This window comes from Alosa pseudoharengus, unplaced genomic scaffold, assembly GCF_046254945.1.
Source record: "Alosa pseudoharengus isolate Yale_2024_CS ecotype anadromous, Long Island Sound unplaced genomic scaffold, YU_APseudo_1.1 YU_APseudo_1.1_scf_16, whole genome shotgun sequence".
NCBI classification, from domain to species: Eukaryota; Metazoa; Chordata; class Actinopteri; order Clupeiformes; family Clupeidae; genus Alosa; species Alosa pseudoharengus.
Genome location: NW_027468630.1, coordinates 20,794,268 through 20,821,767, shown reverse-complemented (window position 1 = coordinate 20,821,767; position 27,500 = coordinate 20,794,268). Strand labels below are relative to the sequence as shown.

The window sequence follows — 27,500 nt, the reverse complement described above, 5'->3', positions numbered from 1 at the left end:
CGTGATAATGTAGACATTTTTCACTGGTCTTAAATGCCACCTTAAGTCTTCCACACACTGCTAAAACAAAGCCCTTGCCTTATTTTTAGTTGTTTACCCCAAAAAGCATCTGTAATTACCCGAGCAGTCCTGCTGCTTTGTTGTGCTTTGATCTATTTTTAGAACGGTGTTACTATGTGAGGCTTAAAAGTGCTGTGGGATGCTGGGACAAAAAGAAAATATGATGGATCTCTCTGGTGCTTTATATTGATGGAGAAGTCCAAACTGTACTACTTCAGGGCAGATGCTGCCTGTGTGTGTGCAGTTGTGGTGTGTGGTGTGTGTGTGTGTGTGTGTGTGTGTGTGTGTGTGTTCAAGAGACACCTACCCTGTGGATTTGGGAGTAAGCGGAAGGCAGAGGCAGGATCTGTTCTCTGTAATGGGAACAAAAAAAGCGTAAGAACATGGTCTCCTCTGAGCGGCAGAAGGGCATCAGCATAGAGAAGGGCACTGCGATGTGGACACTCGAGCTGTGCGCTCGGACTGAGCTGCTGCTGTGTGTGTCTGTGCTGGAAATACTAGCGCTGTGCTGCTGCATGTTCTGGCTGCATAGTTACAGCTCCTGCCAGTTTAACTGCAGAGTTGAGTCATGTTATCTATAGAGGCCTGTGTGCAGCTGTGGAATTCTGATCTCTGCAGTTTCTACACTACACAAAGAGAGAGAGAGAGAGAGAGAGAGAGAGAGAGAGAGAGAGAGAGAGAGAGAAAGAGTAACAGAGAGACAGAGAGAGAAAGAAAGACAGAGAGAGCGAAAGACAGAAAGAATGAAAGAGAGCAAAAAGAGAGAGAGACAGAGAGAGAGGGTGAGAGAGAGAGGGAGAGAGACAGAGAATGAAATAGAGTAAAAAAGAGAGAGACAGAGAGAGAGAGAGAGAAAGAGAGTGCCTGAGATGGTGCTGGTGTCCCAGGCGGCCATCTTACCGCTGTCACAGAGAGGGCTGCCGCTGCACTCGGGGCTCTTGTGGAGGCCGTCCTTGTGGGCCGCGGCCGTGTCCATGGAGACCGGCAGGGGCTCGTCGGTAGGTGTGGAGGTGGCCGTGGAGGCGGGGCTGGACGGGACCCGCATGGGTCGCGACCTCTTGGCAAAGCGGCTGGGGAACGAGGCGAGACGGCGGGAGCGCCGCACCGAGAACGAGGCGTCCTGCTCGCCGTCCTCCTCCGCTGCCGGATCGGCCTCCGGTTCCGGGCTTTTCCGGGAGCCGTGGGCCACCTGCGGAGAGGCGGGGCCGGTCGTCAGGGTCTGTGGGCGTGTGACAGCGGCGCTGGCAGCGTCAGTCTTTGCGCCTCCGGCGCAGTAGGGGGGGCTGTGGAGGCGGTAGGGCTTGCTGACGTCCAGCGGGCTGACGGCCTGCAGCAGCTCCCGGAGGAGCGAGTACGCCCGCACCTCGCGCTGGCGCGTGAACGCCAGCCGTGGACGCACCGCCCCCACGCCACTGCTGCCATGGTGACCGGTGCTAGCCCCTGCGGCCGCGGCGGCGGGCTTGTGGCAGTTCGCTGTGCCCCGCTGGACGCTGGCGGAGGCGCCGGCAGAGGGAGCTGCCCGGCGGGCCGGGGCGGCGGCCGCCGCCTCGCGGTCCTTGCGGTCCCAGCTGACCTGCTTGCGCGTGGGGAGGCAGTAGGTGTGCATGTACTTCACCAGCTCCACCACCGAGTGCAGCTCGCGCTCCGACGAGAACTGGGGTTTGGGCGGAGGTGCCGGGGGACCCAGGGGTGTCGCCAGGGTGCAACTCTCGCCCTCGCTGCCGGAGGACTCCTCTTCCTCCTCCTCCTCCTCCTCTTCCTCCTCCTCTTCCTCGCCGTCCTCCTCCTCGGACTCACTGTCCTCGTCATCGTCCTCCTCGGCCGCCTCTTCCTCCTCCGTGTCGGGCTCCTGCCTGTCGGTGGTCAGGTGACGGTGCAGCTCTGTGCAGAGGCGGCCAGCTGGGCGCACTGCCCGGGGCTTACGCTCCTGAGAGCCTGTGCTGTCTGCAGTCTGCAGAGAGAGAGAGAGAGAGAGAGGTAGACAGAGAGAGAGAGAGAGAGGTAGACAGAGAGAGAGAGAGAGAGTGATGGAGACGAGGAGAGAGAGAGGGACAGATAGACTGATCAGTTAAGTGCTTGCACAAACAAACAAGGCTGTCACTGATGTAGAAAATGAAAGTGGGCATGTGTGTGTGTGTGTGTGTGTATGTGTGTGTGTGTGTGTGTGTGTGTGTGTGTGTGTTTGTGTGTGTGTGTGTGTGTGTGTGTACGTATGTATGTGTGTGTGTATGTATGTATGTATGTATGTATGTATGTATGTATGTATGTATGTATGTATGTGTGTGTGTGTGTGTGTGTGTGTGTGTGTGTGTGTGTGTGTGTGTGTCACAGTCTCAGTGAGTAAGTGTGCATAAGTGAGAGAGGAGAGTGTGTGAACGTGAGCGAGAGTGACAGTGTGAGCGTGGCTGTCCAGTCCTACCTTAGCGGGAGGCCTCACAGGCTTGAGGTGGTGGTTGCGGCTGCTATGGCGATGGAAACTGGCCTCTTTGTGAGAGTCGAGGCCCACAGGCACGTTTGGGGGGGTGAGCAGGAGCTTTTTTAACTGCAGAGAGGAGAAGGGGAGAGAGGGAGAGAGGGAGGGAGGGAGAGAGAGAGAGAGGGGAAGGAGGAGACAGGGAACAAAACACTTATTGTAATTAGCAGGCACATCACTTTTTTCTCTCTACATCACCAACAGAACAAAAAAAAACAGAATAGACAGCAACAACACAGCACTGCACAGAGCCCATCTAGACATCACAGCACATAGACCATAGCACAGCACAGCACATAGAATATAGCACAGCACAGCATAGCACATAGAACACAGCACAGTATAGCACAGCACCTTTACAAATTCTCTAACAGACATCTTTGCTGTAGATGATGCTTTTTCTTTTGCGTTCCCCAGAAACCATTCCAGGCTAGAAGCAGAGAGGAGCTTCATGTGGAACATAACATCAAAGTGGCCTGAGATTTATTTATTTTTAATTATTTATATTTCTAAATGTGTTTATCTCTGGCTGGACCACATACTGGAGTCTGTTTTGCTCGTGAATCTGCAGATGAACGGAATGAGATTACAGGCGTCTAATCTGGCGGACACGGCATGGTGGGCAGGGCTGTGGGCATGGCGCTGTGGTCCCTTCTCCAAGACTGTTGCATCCCTAGTAGCCACAAGCAGCTCCTCTCACACTTCAGTGCCTGCAGTTAAAGACCCCCACTGTCCCCTGCAGCTGAAACAGCATGATCCCTGGCCGGGGGAAGGTTCGAGAGCAGCCTGGAGTGACCATCTCATCGGGCCAATTTGGCAAGCCGGTCGCCCATGGCTGTGAGTGTCTATTGAGGAGTGGAGCTGGTGGTGTGTGTGTGTGGAGGTGTGTGTGGGGGGGGGTTGGGTTAGGGTTGGCACGTTTTTGTGGGTGCTCTGCTAGCTGCTGGGGAGCCTGAAAGAATCTGTTTCACAGAGCAGCTCCCCCCTCGGCCATGTGGCTCTCCCCTCTGCCCTAAATGCCAGCTTTGTTTTCTGCACAGGAGGTGCTTCCAACCGCCGTACTGTCCACAGCCACCAGAGGGCTGCCCTGAGCAGCCAGAGACTCAATCACCAGTCTTCCCCAGACAGAACAGACACTTGGTTACAGTCTGAGAGGGAGGGGTGGGGGGGGGGTTGATAAGCTGATCTTCCTACAGGCTATGTAACTCTTCCTCTTTTTTTTTGCTTTCTTTCTCTGTGAGATGATTATTTCACCATCTTCCTGGGGGCCAGTGTAAAGGCCGGAGCTGCATTTAGCATGTCCTTAGGACAAATTTAACCTTCCTGTCTGATTACACCACACACACTCACAGACACACACACAATGTAGGTGTCATAAGTACAAGAGGAGCTTGTACGGTTGACCTGGCAGACACACATCAACCTCTGGCCCCTGGCGTCCATTTGCGTGGGATGGGGTGTACCTGTGCCTGTTAAACACCTTTTGGTTTAATCACCGTGGGTGATGATCTCTGAGCACCATGGCGCTGTGTGTATCTGTGTTTAGTGGCGTCTCCCACCATGTGAAATGCCAACGTCTGCCAGCCTTCATTACACGAAGGCTGCTGATACGCCAGTAATTTTCATCCATTTCAGAAAACATCCTGCAATTATTTCTCTCTCTCTCTCTCTCCCTCCCTCTCCTGCTCTTTCTCTCTCTCTCCCTCTATCTCTCTCTCTCTCTCTCAATATCCTTCCTCTCGCTCCTCCACTCTTTTCTTCAAATTTAATTTCACTGCGTCCCGACAGCCGCACAATGGCATCTTTGTAATGTCCGGAACAGAATGGGCTTTTCTGCAAGAGCCAAAAAAGTTCTGAAGGCCCACCCTTAAGCACAGATAAGGGGGAACCAGTGTATTGGGTTGAGGTCCGGTCCGGTCCGAAGGCACTATGAAAACAGGCTGTTGAGTTACATGTTCCTACAGGTCTCTATGCAGAGGGACTGGAGCTACGCCTCGGCCCGTGGATTTATGGGTGGAGGAAAAGGAGGCGGTTATGGAGGGGGGGAAAAAAGGAAAACATTTCTAAGTAAGACAAATGTCAGCCACGCTCTGTTACATTCTGTGAGGAAGCAAAAATATGCAGTTTTCCTAGAAGAGGAGTTCACAAATAGGGCATAAAAAGGAGAGGGAGAGAGATGAAAGAGAGAAAAGAGATGGAGGCCATCTCTAAGTGTGAAAACAGCACAGGTATGAGGAATAGGCAAAGTCAGGTGAACACACACTCGCGCACACACACACAAACACACGCACAGACACACACACACAGACACACACCTACAGGATGCTTTAATAAACACCCTCAGCGGGCAAAAAAAAAGGCTGGGGGGAAAAAGAGGTGTAAAAATGAAACAGCAGGAAGAGATAGAGGATAGATGAGAGAGATGGAAAGAGAGGTGTGTGTGTGTGTGTGTGTGTATGTGTGTGTGTGTGTGTACCGGTATGTGTACCGGGCTTGGGGCTTGGAGATGTTTAAAAGCACTACTACGTACAACTGGTCCCTGGTGCCCTGTCTGCAAAAAGGCTTCTGATCATCAGGCTTAAAAAAAAAGTGTGTGTAAAGGAGGCTGAGGGAGATTCAGAGTGGTGGAAAAATTAGAGAAACTGTACAGAGAGGATGAGAGATGAACAGAGAGAAGTAAAGAGGGGCAAGAAGAGAAAGAGTTAGGAAGAAATAAACGGACGAGAGAGAGATAGGTAGATAGATAGAGAGATAGATAGATAGAAAGATAGAGTAGATATATAGATACAGTAGATAGATAGATACAGTAGATAGATAGATAGATAGAGATAGATAGATATAGATAGATAGTGAGATAGTGAGATAGATAGATAGATAGATAGATTGAGAGAGAGAGACCAAAATGAGAAGGGTTCAGACCTTGGTTGCCTATCATACCCCAGCTCAGGGGGTCGAGAGGACTATCCACATCCACATCCACATCCACCTCAAACAGGAAGGAAGGGTTCTTACTAGAGACGGGTCTTCAGGCTCGGAGCTGGGCGAGCTGCACAACAGCTCTGTGTCCACTAGGGGGCCATGCTGCTGCTGCTTCTGCGAGCAGAGCCGGTGCCGTCCGTTGTCCTCGTCTACATCGTCGTCGTCCTCGGGTCCGTCAGCCAGCGAGGGAAAGACGGACAGACCCCCCACCTCGTCCTCCACGATGCCGTCCAGGCTGTCTGTGAGTGCTGCCAACAGAGCTGCATTTTCCTCTTCTATCTGCAGGGGGCGACAGACACGAGGCAGGTCAGGCTAACCGTAGCGCTCTGGTGTGTGCGTTTTCAAACCAGGGTAATTGAATAGCTACTTTCATTAAATGATGGAGAGACTATCATTTTGAACACCCTCTCCTAGTAACTACAGTGGTGTCTCAAAAACGCTTTTGCGAAACACAGTCAAGGCTAGCAGCTAGTCTGTTAGCCGTGATCTGCAGCATTCTGAAATAATTGTAAATGGCTGTAAATATCGGTTGTAGTTGTAAAAGTAAATGGCTGAGATGTGTCGTATTTATAAGTAATTGAGAAAGTGATTTTGAAACTATGCCAAACGCACTGTTGCTTGTATGGGCCCGCACAGTGTGCTTTCAACAGCAGGGCACTTTCATGGAACAACTCAATGACTAACAGTAACAGAAGGGGGTTACATATCCACATATCACACAATAAATCATTACCCACATAACTAATGACACCAGAGAGGATGATGTCACCCAGACTCCATTTTGGTCCCAGCCATCTTGGCTCTGCCAGAGACAGTCGCCTAGAGAGATGCCGGCGTCTCATCTTACTCGCTTACCCTCCCACCCCACTCCATCCCACCCCCTTCCCTAAACTGAAGGTTAATTGAACCAGGCTTTGTAGATCAATGCTTTCCACTGGTGTCCAAAAATAAAGGCCCAAAGGGATGTTCCCAACTCAAGAGATCAATGTGAGGATGGTGGATTCGGAGATCCTAGCAGGGCTACACGAGAGGGGCACCAGGTTCACGCTTGTGACCTGAACTATGGCATGGACTCTGGGGGGGGGGGGATTGTTAAAACGTCTCTGTTTTTTAGGGGGTTGTTTGTGTGTGATCTCACATGACAAGGGTCCAAAAAAAAGCAAGTGCCCCACAGCATGTGAGGCTACGCTACACACACACACACACACAGACAGTTGTGGTCTTGTAAGTCTTATAAGTGTGAAAGTGTTTAACACTGAGATGTTGAAACGAACAGGAGGATAGTCTGGTCATATTTCCACCTTCTCTAAACATGTCAGACTGAGTTCCGCTAGTCCTCAGCTCCTTAGCGACAGAAGCCATGTGTTCCTGTCCTTTTACACACACATCCGCTAGTATGAGAGCGTGTCTGTGTGTGTGTGTGTTTCCGAGAGATTCATCAGACAGCCATTGTATGCTGTATGTGTACATGTAGGGGTTTTGGGGGTCCCCTCGCTGCTGCACACTGACCTCAAAGAACTCGGGGTCCCCTGCGTAGTGGCTGGAGGCCGGGGAGCTGCCCGACTGGTCTGTGCACCAGTGCAGCTCGCTAAGGCAGTTGAAGTCGCTGGCGTCCAGTTGAGAGAGGTCAAGGTCAGGGAAGTCTGCGTCCAGGCGGTCTGAACAGACCTCCTCCTCCCCATACTGCACCAGGGTGAGAGAGAGAGGGAGAGAGAGATGGGGAAGAAGGGGAAAGAGAGAGGGGGAGAGAGAGGAAGAAAGAAAGACATTAATGTCACATGAATGCACGTTTTTTCTCAAGCACACTTTTAATAAAATGTCTCTTATCCTAAGCCTGTGTTTTATGAATAAATCCCTAAAAGGTTGAAGTTCATTTAGCTTCAGCTAACGGCGGGCAGCGCTGGGGGGTTGTCACCTGAGTCAAAACACACACACACACACACACACACACACACACACACACACACACACACACAAAATCCATCAGCACTTGCTCATTGCATCTAATGAGCTCATTCTTCACCAGAGATAACCTAGGAAATTAGAGGCCTCAAAAATCCTAACTAATATGAAAAGCACACCCACTAAAAAACATACATACATGAAGCTGCTCTACTTTCAACAAGTATCAAATGAGAAAAAAAGGATTCCAGAGTAAGAGGAAACCGAGGAGGGAGATAAAAATGTGTGCAGGGTTTCTGTGAGAAGGGAAGTGCTCTGGTCCCTGGAGATGAGGAGTCACATGATCTCCTCAGAGAAAGACAGAGGGCGCCAGAGGAGAGAGGGAGTGAGAGAAGGAGAGAAAGCGAGAGAGTGAGAAAGAAGGAGAGAAAAAGAGGTGGGTGGAGAGATGGAGAGAAAGAACGGAGAGAAAGAGAGAGAGAGAGAGAGAGAGAGAGAGAGACAGACGTAGGAGCCTAAGAATTAAGGACACCTGCTATGCTGACAATCCTTCAAAGGGTCTTAAACCCCACGGTGTGGAGGACAGGTAAGGGACAGAGTAGGTGGACAACACCACACAGGTAGGTCGGACAGGGAGCAGGTGAGGACAGGTAGGCAGCGGAGAGGCTCGGGAGGGACAGCTGATGAATGCAGTCACAGAGGGCAGCAGGCCCGCCATCAATATTCACAAGGCTTGCATCATTCATGACCGCTTGGGCTTAACAGTCAGCTGCTGCCTCTCAATTTCACACACAGACACACACACACACACACACACACACACACACACACACACACACACACATAAGCTCATATCCAAACACCTACACACACCTACACACAGACACTCTGGCATACATAAGCTCATATCCACACACACACACACACACATAAGCTCATATCCAAACACCTACACACACCTACACACAGACAGACACTCTGGCATACATAAGCTCATATCCACACACACACACAGACTCCAACCACCGAATTCTATTCAGGTTTCTAGGGAGTGCTTATCACGCGCAATCAATTCGAGCCGTTTGGAAACAATGGTCAAAGAAAACAATTTAGGGTGACACAACAGAGGCTTTAGAACCAGTTGGATGGCGTACAGAATGCCACTAAAGAGAGATTATGATGACGCTACGCAATGAGGACACACACACACGCACACACACTTACACACTTTACTGCCCTGAGAGTTAGGCCACTGTGTCTTATCTCAAAGCTCCCCTTTGAACCACACTCTCAGCTGAACAGAGTTGCAACATCGCTTTCATTCAGGATTTTCATTTAGAGTCTGCTGCAAGAGGCTGCTATCAGTAATTATAATGATACAGAAGACTGCTATGTGCTCTGTGACTGAGATCAAAGCCCACGCCAATGGAATTATTAGGATGCACAAAGAGGAGTGGAGGAACACTGGGCGATACAGGAATGAGATTAAGAAATAGAGAAATGAGAGAGAGATAGAGAGAGAGAGAGAGAGAGAGAGAGAGAGAGAGAGAGAGAAAAAAAGAAGAACTGGTAAGGTATGCAGGTAGCAGGTGTTCTGCTATGACACATAGCCTTACATGCATATATGAACACGCTCCCATAACCTATATACACACACCCAAACCCATTTGCTGCCTCTGATGGTGTTGGTATGCTCGTCACATCTCTGCTCACTCACGTGCCTCCGACACACACACACACACATACACACACACACACCTTGTTCAATCTCCCCGTGTGCTCAGAGGCAGGGAAGAGTCCTAGCTAATCAATCTGCTCACACACCCTCCCATTTCCAGGCAAGCCTCGTCTTTTTCATCCCTTTTTTTATCTGTCCATCCATCCCCATCCCTCCTTCTCTCCCTCCCTCCCTCCCCCCCTCTCTCTCTGTCCCCACCCCACCTCTTCTCTCTCTTTGTAACCCTCTTTCTCTGCTCTTGCTTCCCTCCCTCCTACTCTGTTATAGAGCTTCTGGATATCAATCAATAAAGAACTCCTTGAGCTCTGAAGGTTTAAGGTCATAGGGAGCGCACACACACACACACACACACACACATGCACACACACACACACTGTACACACAATTATCTGTATACCACAGCCTCACGATTCTGCAGCAGTCTATCCATGAACATTTATGCACGTCGCTTCCATTAATAGGTAAAACATGTGCACGTGTCGTGCACACACACACACACACACGCACGCACACACACACACACATGCACGCACACACATCCTCAGGATGGAGAACCACTGTAGAGGTCAGGCAGTCAATGAGCCTCCATTAAAACACTCACTAAGACACATACCACAACTGGTTCCCTTGGCTGCTAAACAAACACACACTCACACACACACATACTGTAAACACTCCGAAGGCTTCCAGGATGTATACACCTCCTCTTCTTACTGTACCCTTCTCATTTTTAATCTTAGTCCATTACATTCTGAAACACACACACACACACACACACACACACACACACACACACACACACTTCCCTTCCCCCTCATCTTCTCGCTGTCCGCTTCTCCTTTCCAATCTCAGTCTCGTAGATTCTCAGAGAGTGCATGCAACCCTCACAAGTGCCTTGGGTCACACATGCAAACACAGCCATCATGCCACACACACACACACACACACACACAACGCTGACTGGGCACGAGCAAATTAGCCTGCTCTGCACTCCATGCATGCAACCTTTATCACTCACAATCTGGCTAGTTATGACGTATGAATATAGAATGTGTGTGGGTGTGTGTGTGTGTGTGTATGTGTGTGTGTGTGTATAGGAGTATGTGTATGTGTGATTGTGTGTGTGTGTGTGTGTGTGTGTGTGTGTGTGTGTGTGTGTGTGTGTGTATGTGTGTGTGTGTGTCTGTGTGTGTGTGTGTGTATGTTCCTATATAAAGCCCAGTAACAGCTCAGGGGGTTTCTCCTTCAGATCACATCATGGGTAGTGAGCAGGGGGAAGACGCTGTACAGAGGTAAGCCTCGGGTCGACTCGACTCGGCACGGCACGGCACGGCAGCGCGCTCACTCACTGGGCCTGACTTCGTCAGCACAGCCTGCATGGGGGTAGCAGACCTGCATCACAGCCCACGAACGCAGCACTTACTAGAGCATGCAAGGATGAGTGTGTGATGGCGTGTGTGAGATTCTAGTGTGTGTACAAACCCCCATGTCGTGATCGTGTGCCGTTACGAGAGAGCTTGCAACCCAGCTGGTCATGCACACACATTTCTTCTTCCTCATACCCTTCTCTTCGATTCCCTCTGGGTCTCTCTCTCTCTCTCTCTCTCTCTCTCTCTCTACCACTCCTCCCTCATGTCCCTCGTTTTCCTCTCTTTTGTTTGCATTCTCTCTTTTCTTAATTTCACACCGTCTTTCCATCTTTCTACCATTCTCTCTCTCCCGCTCCTCCTTCTTTCCACTCTCGTGCTCTGCCGTTCTTTCCCTCTCTCTCTCTCTCTCTCTCTCTCTCCGTCTCTCTCAATCTCACCATACAAGGCCTGATCCGTGCTCTGAGTGCTCCCACTACAGATATGGGAACCACCGGCAAGGTCTTCACCATAGGATGGTAAAAGCAGCAAAGAAATAAACAATGCGGTGGGGGATCACTGCACAAATATAGTATTGTAAAAGGTTGTAAAGGGAGTGACTCTGAGGAGGATAACCAAGATGGGCAGGGGTTTCATCTGTGACCTTCGACCTCTTATCCTACAGGGAGCCTATGGAGTGTATGGATAAGCCATATTGCAGACAAGGGGAAAAAGAAAAACAAAAGACAAGCAGAGGTTGCTGAATGAGGTCACGAGTGTGAGAGTGAGAAGAGCAATGAGAGGGCGAACGAGAGCGCCAGAATGAATTAGAGAGTGGGAGAGAAAGAGAGAGAGAGGGGGAGAGAGAGAAAGAGTGTGAGACAGAGAGAGAGAAAGATAGAGAGAGAAAGAGAAATGAAGAGAACAATGAGAGGGAGCAGAACTGACTGGGAGTGGAAGGAGGAAGTTGTTGGACGTCGCAAGCAGAGTGTGTGCGTGTGTAAGTACAGCACGTGTGTGTTAAAAAACCTCCACCTCTATAGTGTGCGTGTGTGTTGAGCCCATTAGGCCTGTCTCTGTGCAATGGGGGCCCTGAGAGCTGCTGCAGTATCAGTGGGTTATATATAGCCAGCTGAGATCCTCCCATGTCTCGTGACGCTCTTATACAACCTGCTGCAGACAGCACCCGCACTTTAACACGGTCCCTGCCTCACACATCAAGATGTCCCACTGGCCACCTCGTCAACCACATGTCTGTCTGCCTGTCTGTCTGTTTGACCTTCTGTCTGTCTGTCTGTCTGTCTGTCTCACTGTCTGCATGTCAATCAGCCCGCCCATTCTTAACTGTATGTCAACCTGTCTTTTTTCAGTTTGTCTATCTATCTGTCAATCTCTCTGCTTCTATTTTGTTCCTCTCGCTACATTACATGCTGCGGTTTTCTATATTTCCCTCCCCAAGTTCCTAATCTCTCTGCTTTTCATCTTCAATAATTTCCTCTACTCCTCCCCCTCTTTCTCACTCTCTTTTTCTCTCTCCACCCACACAGGCCTCTTTAGCTCCTTCACTCGCTCTCATGTTCACCAAGTGCAGACAACACACACACACTCACACACATATATGGCTGCCGGCGACCAAACACACACCCACACAAGCTCTCTTCCGCTGGCCTAAGACCTGGCATCCGAGTTAAACGGCCTCCCCCCCAAGCCACCCCCTCACACTCTTGAGTCGCTCGGCCAGAAAAAGCTCCACTGGTGCTACTGAGTGGGAGAAGCTCATGGGTGCCCAGAGCAGATCAGACTGGACAGGATTGACGTTGTGAGCCTTTGTTTTCCCACCTGGCCCCACGACAGTAACCAGTCCACTACATAGCCCTGTTATGGCAAAGCCTGAAGAGAGCAAAGCCCAGTTAGCGCAAAATCCCGATGTCCCAAAAGGTCTGCTGTCATAACACCTTATTAGTAGTAAGACCCTGTTGTGGTACGACCCTGCTATAGTACAGGCCTGCTATGGTTATGTCCTGTTGTAGGACCCTGTTGTATTATGCACCTGCTGTGGTGGTACCCTATTTCAGTCCAGGCCTGCTATGGTTATGTCCTGTTGTAGTAGCCTGTTGTATTATGCACCTGCTGTAGTGGTACCCTATTTCAGTCCAGGCCTGCTACGGTTATGTCCTGTTGTAGCAGGACCTGTTGGACAAAAGAGCTGTTATAGTATGCTATATACTGCTGTAGTAATCCCCTATTGTGGTAGGACTCTGTTATGCTAAAGACTTGCTATAATAGGATGCTATTATGCTAAAGTCTTGTTATAATAGAAGTCTCTGTTATGGTCAAGTCCTGTTATAGCAAGACTCTGTTACGGTCAAGACCCCTTATAGTAAGACTCTGTTATGGTCAAGTCCAGTTATAGTAAAGTGCTGCCATAGAAATACTCGGTTGTTGTACTACTCTATTGTAGTGACTCTATTATAGCCAGGGCCTATTATAGTAGGCTGAGGTCCTGTCAGTAGTGAGGGCGATGCTCTAATAGCCCCTGAGGGCAGTGTGTGGTAGGATCATAGCCTCTCCTCTAACCTTCTCCCTGACTGACCTAATGAGGTGGGAGCTGGAGAGGAGTAGAGTCGAGCCCTCATGATCCCCCCCGGCCCTCTCGCTCACATGACTGCTAACGAGCTAAAGATGTTAGCATGCCCACTGCTAACGACTACAGGACCACGGCCGAATAAATGGGCGCGTTGAGTTCAAGTGTGTGTGTGTGTGTGTGTGTGTGTGTGTGTGTGTGTGTGTGTGTGTGTGTGTGTGAGCGAAAGGGTGTCCCTGATTGGAAGCACCTCTCATTACCCCTGGTCATCGCGTTATTAGGTTAGCCCTCTGCGTGTGGCCGCTAAGAGACCGCACACGGCCTCCACCAGGAAACCTAAATGAAGTGTAGACTGCAGGGAGGAGAGGAAGGGATAAGGAGAAGAGTAGAGAAGAGCGGAGAGCAGAGGAGGAGGGAGAAAGTAGGGCGGCGAGAGCAGGATCTGGGGCAGTCTAGACGCTGGCACCGTCTCAGGCCTGGCACTGCGGCACGGGAGGAGGGTAGATGGTACTCCCTCAGCTTGAGGCGAAGTTTTCAAACCTCACTCAATCTCTCCCCACCTCTCCCATTCCGTCACTGTCTCTCGCCACTCATGCCCTCGCTTTGCTTGAGTCTCTTATTCAATCTCAGTCTTGTTCAATCACATTCCCTTTCTTCCAGGCTCTGCTTCATTCAATCTCCCTATCCCGCTTTCGATCTCTCAGACTCTATCCTCCCTTCGCCCTCTCCACTCTGCCCACAGGCCAGTCAGCTGGGTGTGTGCAGTGATGCCCACAGCAGGCCTGTGCTACTGAGCCACTGATTAACTTTCCTGCTGGCCTTTGGCCAAACCCACTAGATCCGTTTCCACAGTTTGCCACGGTAGTAAGTCAGAAATTTGCACTTTTACTTGTGGCCCTCCAAGACCAAACTCCAATGATGATGAAGATGATACTGATGATGATGATGATGAAAAAAGCACGCTTGTCTTGTCTTGTTACCCTACTTTATTCTGAGGGATTGCGGAGATTACATGCGGATTAGAAACAATTCTGCTGTTTGGGTTGGCTTCTCCTTTTGCCCTCTGCTTACCCTGCTGGCTAACCCCCAAGGCGGCCTACTAGAGGGGGGTAATACCTCAGTATTCTAATGCCCCTGCATACAGCATCTGCCCCAGGGCTCTTAAGACCTCAGCGTTCTAAAACCCCAACATATAGCACCTGCCTCTGAAATCTAATACCTCAGTACTCTAGTGGCCCAGCATACAGTCTTCAGTATGGACTCTAATACCTCAATGTTCTAATGCCCGAACACAAAGCACCTGCTCTGGGACTAATACCTCTGCGTTCTAATGCCATACTACTAACTGCCCAGGCCATACCAATGCTAGAGTACAACTTTTCCACCAATAGAATCACACCCTTCCATTTATGGCAAAATACAAAATCTGTCCATAAAGATATGGCTAATGCACAAAACTGATCTGCATAATGAGAAACTTGAGGCTGAATTGGACATTGTGTCAAATACCAAATGCTGGAGACACTCCAAGACCCAAAGGATTGCAGAGTATCTCAGAACCGTTTATTCAAAGGAAGCGATTTCTTCAATCCCTGTTATATTTTAGTTTTTCTAGAAGTTTTCTTTGCATTCCTGGTGCATCTCTGAGGAGGCCATAAAGAGCTTGAACCCTGAGATAGTGCGTGGGGGGCCAGGGTGACCCTGAGTCGACCCTGCAGAGCTCCAATACTCTGCTTACGCGCGTCACTCGTCACCTCCTCCCATAATAAGCCTTCTTAATTGTTGTCAGATTAGCAGTCAGATCGGGCCTGCGTCCCACTGGATGAGAGCACTATCAAAGGCAAGCCAAGGACGTCAGTGACGATTCAGGAGGGGTGGGTATATTAAGATGCAAGACGTCCGATGGGCCTTCTCTTTCACTCCCTTCCTCCACCCCTCCCTTCTTCTCCCTCTCTCTTGCTCTTTCCCGCTCTTTATATGCCCCCCTCCCTCCCTCCCTCTCTCCATCTCCTGTCTTCAGCCAGGTAGGGCAGTAATGGGATCTGATTGTAAAGCAGATTCTGGTCTTAGGGAGAGGGCCTTTGATGCACTGCCAAATTTACCATGGGAGTGCTGTGCATTAGGATGGCACCCATGGAAAATTGGCTGCCTGGAGGCAGGAGACAGCTCCCTGGTAGGTGGAGAAGTCTGTGAACTCAACTGCCTCCACAGGCCTTTTAATAACCCAGACAGACGGCTCCATGCCCGATCCTCAACCCACAACCAAACACCCATTATTATTTAAATAAAGGATCCTTCACAGGATCCTTCACAGATGTCCAAGTCTCAAGCAGGACCAGCAAAAAACTCTCACCACAAAACACCACAAAACACCACAAAAAAACAGTGATCAATAACATCAATCCCATAGACAATACATTATTGACTCAACATTGTTGGTGAGTCCTTGAGAAATGGCTGCAGATGCTCTAGAAGAGGAAATACACTGACCCGAGAGAGAGAGAGGTCACACGCCACTACAGAGAAAACACTCTTCCTCTTCTCCAGTTCTTCCCAGGCCACCCCCCCCTACCCCTCCCGTCTGTCTTTCTTCCCGTCACATGTGTGTCCAGGCATGATGGTCATTATTTCGGTCTAATTATTTTTAAGTAACATAACATGATAATCTGCATCGGCCCTAAATACATGGGAGTAAGTCCTTAACAAGATTTCATGGAGTTCTGAAGAAGTGTGTTGGCTCGGGGTGGTGGTGGGGGGTGGGGAGCAAAGATCAGGATAGGTTAATGAGGTAGTGTCCACTGCTCATCTTGCTGATCAGACAGCTCTATGTCTGTCCATCAGTCATGGCCACGTAATAGTTCTCACGGATGTAACACGGGATGGCCCGAGAAACTTGGCGTAAATTGGAATGGGCCCTATGACACCACTGAGGTTTCTCTCTCTCCGCACCTCGTCCTCCACCAGTCTCGTCTCATCTGATGCCGGGGCATCCATCATGTCCCTCGCGGCCAACTCCTTGATAGATCATCGATGAGTTTACTCGAAGGAAACGCGTGGAGCGAAGACGCAGTTTACTCGAAGGAGACGGCTGGACTGGAGGCATCTCATCGCTCGCGTCACTCAGCTCTGTCTGCACATCCATCGGACGATAAACCTGCAATGACCCTCTTATTTCAGCTCCTTGCCATCCCCATCGATCTCGGGCCCATTCTATTAGCCTCTTCTCCTAAGGCTCATCACAAACATAGAGCAGACTTAAGTACCTGCCTTCAGCCAACTGACCATGGACACTTTAAGCCAAACTTACAACCCCTGACGATAAACACAACTAACAAGTCAAACTCACAGCTCCTCGCAAGACATGTTTGGCTTGTACTTTTCGGTATCAACTCCTCACTACAGACAACATATGTTAGCTAAACTCAAAACATTCTGCAGCAGACACAACATATGCATCTGTTTACCTACTGCATTCAATATTACATACACTACCAGACACTAGTCACAGTCACTATCACTAACAAACTCAACACTAACCACAGTAGACACAACCACATTACTTGGCAATAAGCGCCATTCGCCAGATAGTAGCACCATGACAGCTTTTCAGTGATGGCCAGACAATAAGTGCTACCTCCGTACAGTCATTCTCCTAATGCTTGTTCAACTAGGAGTGGGACATTCCAACGTGATCGCTGCACTTAAGGGAAGCAGCAAGTTATGAGACGAGACATGGAGTAAAAGGATGTGCTTTACTGGCGAGCGGAAAATGGCAAGCGGAAAATGGTGAGTGCTGAGTAAAAAAAAAAAAACTCTCATAATGGCATTGGTAAGCACACACCTTGTGCACTCTGCTCTTCTGGAAATAACCCCCATCTCTTGCACACATTCACACACACACACACACACACACACACACACACACACACACACACACACACACACACACACACACACACACACACACATTAGCGTGACACATAATTCATTTATGCTCACCTATGTGGAAACACTTCCACCTTTTCCACCTCTACCTCTCTCTCCCTCTCTCTCTCTCCCTCTCTCTCCCTTTCTCTCCGGTCGATCAGCAGGACCTGATTCCTTCCTTCAATAACTCATGGCCTCATAATGAACAGTGACTCTGCCGCTAAAGGACTGAGCCTGAGTGTGCAACTGCCAGGGCATTTCTCTGAAGGTCACTTGAGGGGAATATCGGATAACTGGGAAGGAGAGATGAGCGCAACACAGAGGGAGAGAGCGAGAAAGCGAGGAAGAGAGAGAGGGGGGAAATGGCCTGGCCGCCAGAAGGCACCAGCATATTCATCTATCACTACTCGTCTTCTTTTCATCTCCTGAGCGTGCTCAGTGCTCATCACATCTGGGGGGATGGGGGGCGTCCATCAGGCGGTCAATGTCCCTAAGAGAGTCTGATTGGTCACAGGGGACAAAAGCAGGAAATGACCTCGCCTGACATGAAGAGAGGACAAGGAAATACTATGAGATAAAATATAAAAATCCATGTCCTTTTATATAAATATCTAGTATTTAGCATGGATCTTGGACTATGTCAGATTAAATGGCTCTCTTCCCACCTTGGCTTCCAAGAACGGAGTCCAGGGGGTAAGATTTCCACTGGGTGCCATTTAGCCACATGACTTACTGCTGTCACGACGGTATACATCACCCAGGTCAACCGGCTTTCCACGATGCTCAGCCACACCTAGCACATTTACTGGGGCCCAACCACAGCTAGCAATGGGGTTCAGAACCACTCTGAACAATCCTGCAGTATGGGTTCAGGGTCCATTCACAGAAACCTGAACCTGATCTTCAGAATGATTTAAGGAAGGTTCTGAACCACTCTTAAGAATCTGATCTTCAGAATGCGTTAGGGTGGGTTCTGAACCATTCTTAAGAACCTACATTTTGTGCTCCGAACTCTGGAGCCAGGCAGTGGGGTGTTTGAGGTGAAGCCAGGGCCGTGTGTCACTAATAGCTAATAGAAATCTTATCTGCTGCTGGAGCGGGTGATGGCAAGGTTGCAGCAGACCAGCCAGGCTTCTCAAGGTCACGCCAGCAAATTCCACTGAATATGCAGATTGCACAGATCACATGGACTCAGCAGGCCCCAGGCACAAATACACACAGTCGTGTGTCTGTGTGTGTGTGTGTCTGTGTGTGTGTGTGTGTGTGTGTGTGTGTGTGTGTGTGTGTGTGTGTGTGTGTGTGTGTGTGCCCTTAAGAGATGAGTATGTTTATGTGTGTCATTCGCATTTGAATCCATGTAACTGGGTGTTAATATAATGCATTTATGTAGAGGCCTATTTACATTTAAATATGTGTGTCTTTGTTTGAGTGTGAGTGTGTGTGTGTGTGTGTGTGTGTGTGCGTGTGAACATATACATGTGGCTGCCTACGTATCACAAAATCTCTGTGTGTGACTGTGTGTCTGACACACACACACACTCGCACTCACACTGAGCCCTTGCAGCAGGTAGGTGTCTGTCTCTGGAGGTGAGGTCTCTCCAGGGGACCAGCGAGCCAGTCAGCACTTCTGGGTCGACCTGCCCATATCCATGACGATGTGCTGCAGTGGAACAATGGGCCCAGCCTGCTCCAATTTCAGGCCGCAGGAAAGACTGCTGCAGACCTGCCATCTCCCCTCACACACTGAACGCCAAAGATTCTAGAACAGAGCTCTGTTCTAGAATCTTTGCTGAACGCTGCTTCTTCACCCAAAAACACCTCTACACACAGCGCTCATCACCGCCCCTTTTCTCCACCTTCGCTCTCCCTTCCTTCCTCTCCCTTCCTCTCTCCCCTTTCCCCCTTGAGTCAATTTATTTCTGCTGTGAAATGAATTATAAGTAGGCTACACTCATTGCCAAAGCATCATAAGCACACAATAAGGAATAGCCAAAAGGGAAAAAAATCATTTCATCACCACATCTTTGAGATCTTTTTTTTTTTTTTTCATTTTCCCCATTTTGCCCTAAAACCTTTACTCTTATTGCATTCTTCTCTCTCCACCCCCCACGCCCTCTCTCTCTCTCTTGTGTCACATGTTTTGTGCTTCCCCCGCCACCGGCTCCTTCTCTAAGGTGACTCCACCTGCGGTCGTGACTGGGGGGGGGGGGGGGGGGGTGGGTGGGGGGGGGTGGGTAGAGCCTGTCTCTGGGCAGAGAGACACAGACAGACTGTAAAGAGACATTTTGGGGCGCAGGGAGATGAGCTGCAGCTCAGGCTGAAATCTAACAGACAGAGAAAGAGCTAGCGAGAGAGAGAGAACATGGGAGAAAGAGAGAGAGAGAGAGAGAGAGAGAAAAATAGCGTAAAAGAGAGTGAGCGAGCAAGCGACAGAGCCGGAGCTGCCTGCAGGGATTGGCCTGACCCCTCCAGCTGCATACGAATGTCGGGGAGGGAGGAGAGCGAAGCGGAGCGGCAGACTCATTAGAATGCTACAGACACCAGGAGACAGTGTGGTGGCAGGTAGCAGGCCACACAAATACCACCACAGAGAGGGGGATAGAGAGACGATGTAAGAGGAAGAGAGGAAGACAAATAGAAAGATGGAGGGAGGGATGGAAGGATGGAGGGAAGGGGGCTGCTGAGCTGCTGATGAATAGCAGACAGGAACAAGCCTCTTCTTAACTCAGTGGCTACAGACAGATTATGCATCACAAGGAAGAGTCCCCTCCTCCTCCTCATACATACCCACAAACACACACACACACATACACACACACAGCTCTTGTGCTCCAGTGTTCTATCCAACTCCTTCTGTCCATCTCTCATCTTTCTATAGTTACATAGTTATAGTATTTTGCAGACGCTTCTGTTAAAATTAACAGTTCTTCTTGCTACTGTATTTAATACTCTCTCCCATCCCCTCCATCTATCTTTACCTCACCACAGTATTCTCTCCATCCTCCTCTCCTTCATTCTCATGCAGAGTTGGCATGTGTGAGGCTGGTGGCTGTCTGGAGATGAAGGTAATTAAATAGAAAGGCTTGATTTCTGCCATCTGCCCTGCCAGGCATACTAGGGAAAATGGACCAGCCACTGCAGTGAGCCCCTTCCCTCATGATAGGTCGGGTCCATTCCTGGTGGGGACCCTCTGGAACATCTACAATACGCAAGCCGCCAAATATTCTACTGTGTCTAACGACCCCAGCTGATTATGGGATGGGATCGGATTCACATTCTCTTCAGGCCATGTAGTCATTGTAGTTCATAACATGAAAAGGTTACATACAAGAACAGACAGTCATGAAGTGTCTTGTGCAGTTCTGGAGAACTAACTGTCTGTATATGTGAGAGTGTGTGTGTGTGTGTGTGTGTGTGTGTGTGTGTGTGTGTGTGTGTGTGTGTGTGAGTGTGAGTGTGTGTGAGTGTGAGTGTGTCATTACCCCCACTAAATCGTGTGCTGACAGAAACTACATCTCCCATCACCCTCACTGATGAAAAGGGCAGCTGCTCTGAACACTTCCTTAGACTGGCAGCCAGACAGACACACAGACATACACACACACAAACACACACACACACACACACACACACACATACACACAGGCAGGCATGAAGACAGCGACAGGGCCAGAGAGAGCAGGGAAAAGGGCAAATGAGAGAAGCTGTTAGCTACAGAGAAACATGAAGTGAAAGAAGAGGGGGACACAGCAGGGATAGTGAAGAGAGAGAAAGACATGAACAGAGAGACAGAGAGATGGAGAGAGGCTCTCGGAATTAGTCTGTGCCAGCAACACTGCAGCGTGGTGTAAGTCTGTCGCTTGTGAGGGCACCGTGGCAGAGTTCACGTCATATAACTCCCCCCTCCACACACACACACACACACACACACACACACACACACACACACAGCTGTAGGGAGCCTTATATGGAGATTGGGACAATAGGATTAGAGACCCCCTGCTTCCATCTGCTACCCAGGTCAAAGGTCGCACACCTGACCTCTTCCGACACCCCATTATTTTAAAACACACCACTAGAGGCCGGCAGCACACCCCCAAACACACACACGCACGTACCTACACACACACACACACACACACACAGGTTTGGCAACCCTTGGCACAGGCAACCCTTTAAGGAGAGGTTCACCTAGGCACGTAAGCACTTAAAATAAGTCTAAGACCAAAAAGGAGAGAGCTAACAGAAGAGCCTGAGTGGTGACATGACCATTAAGCCAGTCCATTCTTGACCTAAAGGGTCTCTATTGCACTACAATGGCCCTTTATTAAACCTTTTATTGTTTTCTTTCTACCACTCACACTCTCTCTCTCTCACTATGCCCCCCCCCCCCCAAACACACACACACACTCCTGTTTGCGTGGAGTGGAGTGCAGTGGAGAGGAGGTGGGCCGGCATTGGCCAGGCAAGACAGTGGAGGCCTGGAAGCCTGAGCGTGACTCTCCCTGACTAAATATGGAAGAAGCCAACGGCGCTGCTCTCTCTCGCCCTCCGCCTGTCTGCCTGACTGGCTGCTCGTTCGTTCGCTCCCTTGCTCCAGCTGTCCTGGGGGACAGACACTCCAGCTCCAGCACACTGCACTCTGGGAAGGAGGAGGACTCAATGGGTGTGTGTGTTTGGGGGGGGGGGGGGGGCTGACAAACAGGGTGTTGTGTGTAGTGCATTGTGGGAATGAAATGGGGGGAGGTCAGGAGGATGGACGTTGGGTCGTGAAGAGCATCGCGTCGTCGTCATAAAAAAATCAGCTGTTGGTGGTCTCGCTCGGTCTCTCGTACGCGCTGGACCTTTGTGATCCCACTCTATCCATTTCTTTCTCTTCTCTTTATCTCTCTATCTCTCTCTCTATGTCCCTCTCACTGCCCTATAACCTCATCAACCAACTCCCCACACACACACACGTATCTCTGCCAACTCGATAGACGTAGACGGTAGTAGCCAAGAAATAGAGGCGAGTCTATTTTGGGGAGAGCCTTGTCTGAAGATGTGGTGGTGGAAGGGACAGATGGGGGGCGGGGGTGGAGGTGGGGGTGGGTTAGTAGGAGTGGGGTGGTTGTTTTGAAACTCAAGATTTGTGTTGCACTGACCTTTGCTTGGGGAATTCGACAGGCCAAAAGGACAGTGTTCGAAGACACAGCTGTTCCAGTCACACACACACACACACTTGTACAGCACACACACACACACACACACACACACACACACACGAGTGCATGTAAAAAGGCACAGCAGTCATGGTAAGAATTGACCCCTGTGTAACCCCTTAGGAGCACATCAGAGCAGTGCAGCATCCCCCGACCGCTTTCTTCAGCACTAATTATCTGCCGCTAACGCGAGGGGAATCTTCTAAACACTGAACTCTGCAGTCCAGTTCCCACAACTAGATATTAAAACGTGATCTAGATATGGATCTCATTTTCCTTGGAGCATAGACTAAAATTAGCCATGTCCCAAGACGTATAATAAATACATTCCCTGCATTTACAGTCAGTTCTATGAGATGCATAGAGGGAAGGTAATCGCCACCCTATCATGGGAAGGGCAGGAGACGTTTGTCATTGGTAACAGCTGCTATTTGTAGACCAGGGCTGTGTGTGTGTGTGTGTGTGTGTGTGTGTGTGTGTGTGTGTGTGTATATGTGAGTGTGAGTGTGTGTGAGTGTGTGTGTGTGTGTGTGTGTGAGTGTGAGTGTGAGTGTGAGTGTGTGTGTGTGAGTGTGAGTGTGAGTGTGAGTGTGAGTGTGTGTGAGTGTGTGTGAGTGTGTGTGTGAGTGTGTGTGTGTGTGTGTGTGTGAGTGTGTGTGAGAAAAGGAACACGTGTTATTCCAAACATTACCTAAATGTAATGGGAGATGCCTACTGAGCTCACTGCTCTAATTCAGTGGGCTTAGCACTAACGTTTCTCCAGCCCGCACGACACTTCCACAAGAGTGGCCGCACAAGAGGGGATGGAATGTGCCCACGACGGCGGTGAGATGTGCCAGAGAGGTGACCCGCCCTGGTGCCGTGCGGGTCAGCCCAGCTGCCCATTATAGGTCACGCACGCACACACACACACACACACACACACACACACTTGTACAGTACACACACCCACAGCCCCCCTGCAGGGCTATTTTCGGGGCTCCAGGCCTTTCATGTGGTAAAAGGCCAATTCTAAAACTGACCGAAAGACCTGGTGACCTTCACACTGATAGTACTCTGATTTGGTACAAGTGTGCAACCAGCTTTGGCCATTTGCCCCAGGGGCATCATAAGTCATTTGGAGCTAATGTGACTTGGTAGCAATAGATATGTTATTACGCTTAATTTGTTAAGTAGGAAAGGGTATTAGTTAGAAGACAAATAGGCTACATGTAGATGCATGCCGTCGGTAGGATCCATCTTTTCCTGTCTTCTCCCTCTTGACTGCTGAGACAGATGCGACACAGGAAGTGGTTCGGCTGACTCAGCGGAGCCCTGCCGTGAGGTCGCGGGGGCCGTGCATCGTGAGCGAGGCGCACGCGTTCGTGAGGGTTAGGGTGCTGCCAGGACGCAGGGCTTTCTGGGGCGAGCTGCAAGAACCCACCGTGAGTCCCATTCCCAACACTGAGACAGAAGGCAGAGCCATCTGCCGCTCCTCACTCACACTCCTACTCACACTTAAACACACACACACACACACACACCCGCACCGTACCGTACCACACCTCTACAGAGGAGCTCAGAGGGGGATCCCGCACGTCCACATTCCTGCATCAGGAGCCCTTCTGTCCTTCACCACAGCTGCACTGCAAAACGAGAAGACCCTCAAAGTGCTTTTGAGGACTGTTTCATCATCAGCCTCGCTCGGACCTTCTATTCTGAGAGCACAGTGATGATCACACTCTCAGCTAGTTATTTCATGCACACTTTAATTGAGCGTAGCAAAGGGCAGCTTACGACTTTCACAGTGCGAGAAGAGCGTCCAGGGCTCGGGCTGTGCCAACAACACCGGTTCAGGTTGTTTAATCTGCCCACCCACCGGGTCACAGAGAGTTGCAGCAGTCAGACTTTTGGCGACAAGGACAGGATGCCTTAGCGGTTTGGCGGGCCTCAGGTTTATAAATGAACCCCGAACGCTAAAGATCGCGCCTGCCTGTCTTTCTGAGAATGTCAAGCTCCCCTGCGGGGCCAGGGACACAGGCCTGCAATCCCCCCGCCAAGCTAATATAGAGTTAGCAGTCACAACAACCCCCATTTGGCCTGCTAATGAAGCTGCCCTGGGATAAGCCCGCAGATAAGGTTATTAGGGGTAATTAAGGTTGGGTGCTTTTTTCAGCCCCCAACACCGCCACCTTACAACGCTTCCCCTTTGGTCTACGTCAGGGAGTGGTCATGTCAAGGACGTTGTGGCGGCTTAGCGCGCCATTCTCAGCGCAGCTTGTGGAGTAGCTCCAGGCAACCTCAGGTCACCGTGCGGGAGCAGCGAATCAGAGGACAGAGGAGGGGGGGGGGGGGTGTTCTCCCACGCTCACCTGTGCATGAAAACACAAACAGCCTCCAGGGACAGAGAGGGTTAAAGCGGTAGAAGCACCATAGAAGCTCCCAGTCCAGCCCCCTCCCATTCCATCCCAGCATGCAGTGGAATGGGGACTTGAGTACTGTAACTACCCTGACCAGGAGCGGCGACAAACCCAGAGCCATTCAGTGAGGCTCACTGAGGTTCGCCCCACATAACTAAGCTTCCACCAGCCCTTTGGCTTCCCCGTGCTAATTGCACACATTCCCTATGATCCAGCCGGCCCCAGGGCTTAGGGCTAGGCTCCTTACTAGGCTCCTTACCAGGCTGTGCGGCCAGGCTGCGAGGCTGCAACCCAGAGCTTTATTTACTGTTAGCTCCCGCCATTTTGTTTCCAAATCGCCACTCACCCCTCACCCCCATCCAAACAAATAGCTCTCGGCAAGCGGCACAGGGTTCCTCAATCACCTTTACTATTTGCCGTGTCGCCCCACGCTCCCATGCCTCTCCGCATCGAAAGGCCCCAAAAATCAGCTTGCATCCATCATATTTACTGAGCGCAGGGAGCCAGCAAAGGGATATCGATATGGCTGCTCTCATTCCTTGACACTCTTCTTATTATTTGCCTCCGAGCCCAGTCATACCGTGCCGATGCCAGTGCCCTCCATTCCTTGCGTTTATATCTGTTGCTCCACTCCAGCCCAACAGATCAAAGCAACATTTATTCACATGAAACCGGCAGCTCACCACAAAAAATAAATAAATAAACGGTCATGAATTGAAACTGTGGCAGGGCAGTGAGTCCCTAATCCCTCCCTCTTTGCATACACCACTGGGCTTCCTGGGTCATTTACTACAATCTGTTCCCCTCCATGGCCTGTATGAAGGCCCGACACACCAGGGGCAACTCTAATGATGTGAAAGGAGGGATAAAAAACCTGATTCCCACATTTAAGCTGGGTACGCACTCGCTCCAATTTAAGCCTTCAAAAAAGGCAGCTACGTGTTGCACTGGAAGCTGTGACGGCTTTAATACTTTCTGTGATTATTTCGGGGGACGGGGGACGGGATGATTTGCTAAAGGAATGTAGCAATTAGGCTAATTATGGTAAGAATTGACAAAGTATGCACTGTCCAGGCAGATCCCCAGAGAAAAAAGACAAACAAATCAGAGAAACAAAACCCAGCATCCTGCTCAAATATGTTATTGAAAGCTGTCACCAGAAGGTTTCAAGCTTTGTGTGATTAGCAATTACATTAAGGCCCATGAGAGTCTGAGGTTTGATTCTGCGGAACCACAGGCTGATTCTCTCACCGTGGTGATGGTTGCTGCGTATGGGTCTTTGCCTCTGTTCTAAGGCACAACAACATGCGAATGAGTTCACATTCTGTTAACCTGCGACGATTGTCACCCGCATGGCAAATTCTCCTGCCCGCTCTCCGCGCTTGGTGGACCCAAGCGCACATGAGAGTGTTTTCCAGCTGGACTTTCTCCCCACGGTGTGAGGAGGGGGGTGGGGGGGGGGGGAGATGTGGGCTGCAGTCGGGCTGGCGGGAGGGCGGTTGGTTGGCAAGCACAAGCGATCCAGAAACTCACAGCTCACAAACACCAGTCGTCCGCTCCCCTCAGAGTGCCTCAGAGTGCCTCGCAGTCCCCTACCCCACCTCTGCCCCTCTTGGAAAGGTCACATCTTTTTGGTGTAAATACCGGGGCCCCCTGCACACTACAGGGTGTCCAAAACACAGTTCCAATCCTATCGCCCCCGACCCAGCTAAGACCACCACCTCCCCCTTCTCTCCAGCTTTCCTACCCCCGACCCCTGAAAAACTCGGATCAATAGTGGAAATTGCCTGCAGCGTGTTGTTGGCTATAGCTGACCTCAGGTGGCCTTCAGAAGTCTCCGCCCCAGCTCCTTAAGCAGTGTTATATTCTGGTGATAATATCCACCTCCAGGGTCATGCTATTAATGATTTAATGCAGATAAGAGGGTGCGGCAGACGGCAAGCAGCTTCACGAGCAGCGGCTGAACTCGGTCGCGTCTTAAGCCCACCACGCCTGCCTAACCTCCGCAAAAACGACAAGATGAGCCGCCGCCGCCGCTCCTACACCAAAGGGTGTTGGGCGAGACAAAACAATTCCAAAAAAAGCCTGTCTGGGCAACGTCTTGCCTGTCGATATCTCATCACGAGGTTAAGGCACTTAGCTGAATTGCTCCGGTCTGCGTATGAAGGGGATACAGAGTGGGAGAGGGACGAGCGCGCGCGCGCAAAGTGCCAGTGTCGGATTGCGCTCAGCTCATTTCTAAATGGGGAGGCTCTTCTTTTTTATCTCCCTGTCTGCCGCAGCCCAACACGGTGGAGCAGCCACAACACGCTATTTCAGGGCCGGAAGGCATCGCCAAGCAAAGCAATGCAAAGGCGATCTCTTGATGGGAAAAGCAATTAGAGCATAATTACGTCATTATAAAGATAAAAATAGCCCTTAGTCAAGGGAGGAGGCTCTAAACTAAAAAAAAAAAATAATAATAATAACAAGCATAGCAGTTTCATTTGAATGGCCACAGTGTGCATCAATGTCAGTTGTCTGCAGTTTCTTTTAGGTATGCACCCCATCCTGAAATCCAGCCTGACAAATTTTAGTGTGTTTACGGGACTATTTGGTGTCGATATGACAATTTCTGGGAATAGGGCAAATAAATCCATTACCAGCTTCATGGCCCACTGAGCACACTGCATTATAGGTGCTTCAGGTGCTGGGTTAACCATTAAAAGCCCAATGCCCTCTGAACACACGATGAAGGTGCCTTTCATTCACTCACACTCACGCTCTAGTGGGCCTTGACCGCTCTTTAAAAAATGAGAACGTGACAGGAGAATACTTAGTTCATCAGTAGGGTAGAGAGAGACCATCTCTCTTCCTGGGACTTGAATATGTGACACACACACACACACACA

The 27,500-nt window shown here is 50.1% G+C and overlaps 1 protein-coding gene across 1 annotated transcript in view; it reads right to left on the bottom strand.

Moving 5' to 3' along the window:
* The window catches only part of ppargc1b (peroxisome proliferator-activated receptor gamma, coactivator 1 beta), a 55,727-nt gene that overhangs the window by 3,424 nt on the left and 24,803 nt on the right, over positions 1-27,500 (bottom strand). Inside the window, exons 2-6 of the mRNA XM_076287397.1 lie at positions 7,022-7,195; positions 5,546-5,791; positions 2,480-2,602; positions 961-2,011; positions 368-413 (exon numbers count right to left, since the gene is read on the bottom strand). Of these exons, the coding sequence (XP_076143512.1) occupies positions 368-413; positions 961-2,011; positions 2,480-2,602; positions 5,546-5,791; positions 7,022-7,195 (1,640 nt within the window). The remainder of the gene's footprint in view (positions 1-367; positions 414-960; positions 2,012-2,479; positions 2,603-5,545; positions 5,792-7,021; positions 7,196-27,500) is intronic.